General features: G+C 43.8%; 1 protein-coding gene across 4 annotated transcripts in view; it reads right to left on the minus strand.

Moving 5' to 3' along the window:
* Pcsk5 (proprotein convertase subtilisin/kexin type 5) overlaps positions 1–6,000 on the minus strand; it is a 411,377-nt gene that overhangs the window by 361,567 nt on the left and 43,810 nt on the right. For all 4 annotated transcript variants that reach the window (XR_007594733.1, XR_007594738.1, XM_050158819.1 and 1 more), the window contains exon 2: positions 5,100–5,204. Coding sequence is in view for 2 of the 4 variants with exons in the window: in XM_050158819.1 (XP_050014776.1) it covers positions 5,100–5,204 (105 nt within the window). In the remaining 2 variants the exon portion in view is untranslated. The remainder of the gene's footprint in view (positions 1–5,099; positions 5,205–6,000) is intronic.

A 6,000-nucleotide genomic window follows, 5' to 3' on the forward strand; every position in this document is an offset into this window, starting at 1 on the left:
AGAAAAAAAGAGGATCATGCGTTAGGCCCTCATGTGGGTAAAGACGTGAAGAAATGGCCAAGAAATCTAACAAAAACAAAACACAAAACTAAAACCAAGCTCTGGGTTCAATGAGATACTATCTCAAAAACTAACGAAGGAAGAAAGGAAGAGAGGAAGACAGCACATTGGCTTGTGACTTCTACACAAACAAGCAGGGTTAACATGACTTCACACATGTGTGCATAACACACACACACACACACACACACACACACACACAGAAACACAGAAGAATGGAAGACTTTCTACCCCACTGCTGTAAAATGTGCCAGTGCTTCCTGTCAGGCTGTGTTATGATTATACAAGTGCTGTCCTCTCAGAAGTCTGCGAGTCCCTGTCATTTAAAATGATAATCACAATGTAAAGTTAACATGTGGGAACCAAGACTATTCTTGCTCTCAGGGCTCATGTGCCCCGGCTGACCACCACACAACTTCCTTAGCATTGAGAGGTTGATTCTCATCAGGTTGCTGCTTTGGTCTTTCCTTCTTTGGAACCCCCTAAGTAAAGTCATAAGTAGCCATGCAATTTAGTAGAGCCAACAAAGCCAGTCTGTTTGGTGTGTGTGTGTGCCCTGCAATTCAGCCTGCTATTTTCCCTTTCTCGAGAAGGTGGTAGTTAAAAGAAACATGAAGTTAGCATCGCCAGTGCCATCCACAAAGCCATTTCCCATGGTCCCACGCCACAGATATGACTCTGCTCTGGGATCAAGCACACACCAGACATTAAGGAGTGACTGACATAACCGGCTCATTCATTCTATGCTCTCGGAAGGCCAACTCAGAATGGAGAGAGTAGACGCACATGGAAATCTGTGCAGTGCTATGGCTTGGGTGCGGTTTGTTCCAAACGGTCCATGGACTTAAAGTCTGGTCACTAAGGGAATGTTTAAGGGGGGAGGGTTTTCTGGGAGAAATTAGTAAGTCCCACAGGAGTGTTATTTTAAAAGAGCCTGCCTGGCCTACTCCCTGGCTTCCTGTCTTGCCCTGAAAAATCTCTCATACACACTCTCACCATCATGCCATCAACACAGTGACACAACCATGGGAATCCTTGTCAGAGATGACACTGGAATGCTTATCTGGTCTTCAAAACCATGTGCTAAGTAAATTGTATGTGCTTGTCTTTAAGTGTATTCTGACAAAAATTTTATTAAGTACTTACTGATTAAGGAAATAAAAACATTATATTAGAAGAAGAAAAAAACAAGATCTCCTGAGTAAATTGGGTGTGTGTGGAGAGTCACAGGAAAGGGTAGAAAGAGAAAGGGGAGGAAGGGAGGGAAACAGGAAAAATGTATAGCTCAATAAAAATAATTTTTAAAACAAAGCAGTCAGGAAAATTTAAAAAAGGAAAAAAAAGGAAAAACAGCTATATTTATTTACTTACTTTAAGGCAGAATCATACTATGTATCAAAGGCTGTCCTCAAAATCATGATCCTCCTGCCTCAGCTTTCTAAGTGCTCTGATTATCAGGCATGTCCAAACCGAGTGAAAACAGAAGTTTTAAAGCAGAAAGCTGACCTAACAACGGAGTTAAAGTCAGTGTCTACAACAGAACAAGCGAGCATCCTGAGCCTTCCTAGATGGTGCAGAGAAAGGGGCATCTGCACCCAGCACCATGGGGCCAAAAGCATTCCTACGGAACTTGAATCCGATGAAAGGAGACAGAGTCCTACATTGGAGCACCGCACTGAAATCTCAAGGTCCAAATCAGGAGCAGAAGGAGAGAGAGCACGAGCAAGGAACTCAGGACCGCGAGGGGGGTACCCACACACTGAGACAATGGGGATGTTATATCGGGAACTCACCAAGGCCAGCTGGACTGGGTCTGAAAAAGCCTGGGGTAAAACCGGACTCGCTGAACATAGCGGACAATGAGGACTACTCAGAACTCAAGAACAATGGCCATGGGTTTTGATCCTACTGCACGTACTGGCTTTGTGGGAGCCTAGGCAGTTTGGATGCTCACCTTACTAGACCTGGATGGAGGTGGGTGGTCCTTGGACTTCACACAGGGCAGGGAACCCTGATTGCTCTTTGGGCTGACGAGGGAGGGGGACTTGATTGGGGGAGGAGGAGGGAAATGGGAGGCGGTGGAGGGAAATGGGAGGCGGTGGCGGGGAGGAGGCAGAAACCTTAAATAAATAAATAAATAAATAAATAAATAAATAAATAAGGAGAGCACAGTCTACATAAAATGTTCTGCATTACGCTATTGGTGTATATCCTTCTAAAGCAGAGAAAGCTGAAGAGTATAACAGAGTGAAGAGGACTTGGGAGATATGACACCTCAAGGTGATCCTGGACCACAGAAGAAAGCAGCGGGAATGTAAAGCCTGTATATTAGATAGCAACACCGAGTCAGTGTTGATATCCAGACTTCCATTATTGCATTTATGATTACATTGTAGAATACCCTCATGTTTAATGAATGCATAGTGGAGGTATTTGTTTACTTACTTAATGCTGTTGGGAGAAAAAAAAATACAGACCTCAGAAAGGAATGTATTTGTAACTCGGTCTGCAAATACCCACGTGTATGTGTGTGAATGTGCACGTATGTCGACAGATAAGAAGAGAAGGGAGAGTGGAAAGCATGGGGCAGCTGGAAAGCTATTTTTACAGCTTCATGCTAAATTTTAAAAAGGTTGGTGAGTTTTGTTTTGTTTGTTTAGTTAACTTTGAAGAGAAAAAAAAATTGCCAATTGAGCCTAAGCTTGTTGCGGGGGTTGGAGGGGACAAACAATGCCTTCTATCTCCTTTCCCCACGAACCCCAACCCTGAGAAGCACCAGCCTATCCTGGGGGTCCCTGAAAGCTTCTCTGGGAGACACCAACAGACACCCTGGAGCCTGACACGGGGCTGGAGATACTGGGGCTCAGGAAATAGTCAGCGAACCAACGGGCAACAGAAATACAATGGAAAGGGTAAGGAACCCCACTTTTGTGGTAGTATGAGTGGCAGTCATGGGCAGAATTGCAGGGGTGGAGACTCAGGCCTAGCCCTACTCTTGGGTATTCCTTTAAGTGAGGAAGAGGAGAACGGCACAGCTGCCTCTGGGCAGACTTAACTGGCCTTGCACCCCTGGACTGGGTGAGGAGGGTGGCATTCAGGTACTGAATGTCCCAGGATCCAAGGTTTCTGCTGGATCATACACAAACTATTTCATACACAGAGATAAGAAAACCATGATGCCTAAGATAACATTAAGAATGGGAATTGCTCCTTATTCGGTAAATCCTTCCTCAGGTAAACAAAGTCTCGTCACATTCCGTTCCTAATTTTCAAGCCAACTTTTAAAACGCATGTGGACTTTGCACATGAGGTTTGAAAGAAAATGCACGCTAATTGCCAAAGTTCAAGATAGTTGCTTAACAGACGAAAGAACCGTGACTTTGCTTTTAAAACGTAGCAAATTCAAACTGTCCCAACATACTACTTTTCTAGAAAAATAGTCTAAATAGAAATAAATATGTACATATTATTCACAAGCCACTATATGTCCCTATGCCACACAAAAGGAAGAGCCTGAAAGAAATGTGATTTTTCTAACGACCCGAGATATAATTTCAATCAAGAACACTATGGTATAATATTCTAAGGTAACATTTCAAAGAAAAATTAAACAGAGTGTGGTGATTTAATAAAAATGCTCCCCATAGATGCACAGGGAGTGGCCCTATTGCAATGTGCGGCCTTGTTGGACTAGGTGTGGCCTTGTTTAACTGTGTCAGTAAGGAGTGGGCCTTAGGGTTTCAAATGCTGATGTCAAGCCCAGTGTCACTCTCTCTCTTCTTGCTGCCAGCCTGTCTGGATACAGAACTCTCAGCTCTCTCTCCAGCATTAGGTCTGCCGGCATGCCCCCAGACTTCACACCATGAAGATAGTGAACTAAACCTCTAAACTGTAAGCCAGCTCCAACTAAATGTGTTCTTTCCTAAGAGTTACCATGGTCATGGTGTCTCTTCACAGCCACAAAAACCTTGAAAGAGACACAGAGTAAACCATGGCCCATAACAGAAGGTAAGACTCCAAACCACACACTGAATTGCACAAAAATTCACATAAGAGCGTATTTAACAAGGAATGTAATTTTCCAAGCGCCTCTAGCTGAGGCTGTTATGCTTGCTGGTAGGGTCCTGATTCTCAATCTAGTTGAGAATGAGTTCTATGGCAGACCAACATCACAATGGAGGGGAAGAGGCGAAATAACCTAAGCACTGAATTATAAACCAGGAACCCACAAAGGGCCTAAGGCAAGTTGGCAGAGCTGCCTCTCCTTCTCCGTTATTTAGCACGTCTGGGAGAGCTAATACTATGGAGGTCAGTTCCTGCCTCCTACTTAATTAATAAAGACAGCTATTTAACTTGATGTCAGTGTCTTGGTTGTCTTCTCTTAATTTGTACCCAATATTTCTCAGTTCCCACATCTCATGCCAAACCACCTCATGTCGTCACATGGGAGACCTGTATTTGTCACTACTTCCTGCTAGGGTCTCCCAGGAGAACACTGCTACACAGCTCAAAAAGGACCAGGTGCAAGAAAGGTATTAGACGACCCCCCCCCCAAAAGTGGGAGCTGGCTTTTGCTCCTAAGGGTTCAAGCATGCTTTCTCTCCCAGACACGATCTGCTTTAAGACTACCCATGCCAAAGAAAATAGCAAGTAAGCCAATTTTGACTTAAGAGTACTCCAAGGGAGAAGTCACCCATGGAGCTCACAGGACCTCAAGCTGCATGCAGATAAGAGATGACATGTTCTTCCTTTAGACACATTTAATTGATCTGTGTTCTCAAGCGGCAGCCTCTCGCCGTCCTGCATAAAAGCTTCTATCTAGGGCTAACCCTGAGTTGCTCCACACGTGGGATGCCAGTGGCGGGTCAATAAAAATCTAGCCATTGAATAGCGTTGCCTGAGAGCAGATACTGAACCAAAGGATACTGTGACAGATTAGAAACAGGAGCCTCGGGCTTGGTCACGGGCTCCTTGTGTTATCACCAATGAAAAATGCAGGAGCATGACTTCTTGGTCCCCATCCAATTGGTTTTCCTTACCTTTGGTTCCATGGAGATGAAACTGTGGGTTCCTCTGCTCGAGAGAACAGACCGTTTAAAGGTCCTACTATGGTAGAAGTGATAGTAGTCCTTCAGTGCGCCGATCTGCAGAGACAGGCGGGGGAAAGCACAGGGCAACATGTTAATGTCTGAGGACAGCCTGCTTCCTTGGTTTTCATTAAAGTAAGAACACAAAACAAAAAGGCCCATAAATTATGCAGCCGCCTGATATACTTAAATGTCACTTGAACCTTGGTGGTCACTTTTCAAAAGAAGGACACCCGATATGAAATATGAGTGTCCTTCAGGCAGTGACTGCAGAACTAAAGATTCTATTGGGGCAGTTAGCTTCTCCATATCGCCTGTTTAATGTTTAATTTATATGCAGCATTTTAAATAATGCTATATCAATCTACATCCAAATGTGGGGAAGAGGGAAAAAGTCAAATAGCTCTCTAGTTATAAAAAACACATTGCATTCTGTTTGCCGAGAGACGGACAGTGAAGGGCATTGATGGGTTATTTACACAGTTAATTTGAAACATGTCTTACGCAGCTGATTATTCTCAGAGATAGCAGCACTACTTAGATCGGGAGACAGGAGGCGCAGCCCTCAAGTGAAGCAGTAACTTCTAGAACAATCTTTGAGTTCAGCTTTTGGGGATAAATGCTTTAATCTACTTTACTTTATTCTTGTCTCTTAACATGATTTCATTTTCTTTTTATTCTTTCTCAGTTAAAACCAGTAGGTATGAAAGTATGCCCAGCCCACTTCGATAATGAAATGAAGAAAACATTCAACAACTGTGTTCTCATAGCGAAGGGGATGGTAAAGTGCTTGACACATAACATGAGGACATGAATCTGGAGTCCCAGCACCAAAGTACAAGTGAGGTGGCAT

The sequence above is a fragment of the Alexandromys fortis genome, unplaced genomic scaffold, assembly GCF_014885135.2.
Source record: "Alexandromys fortis isolate MF-2015 unplaced genomic scaffold, M_Fortis_MF-2015_v1.1 scaffold_10, whole genome shotgun sequence".
NCBI classification, from domain to species: domain Eukaryota; kingdom Metazoa; phylum Chordata; class Mammalia; order Rodentia; family Cricetidae; genus Alexandromys; species Alexandromys fortis.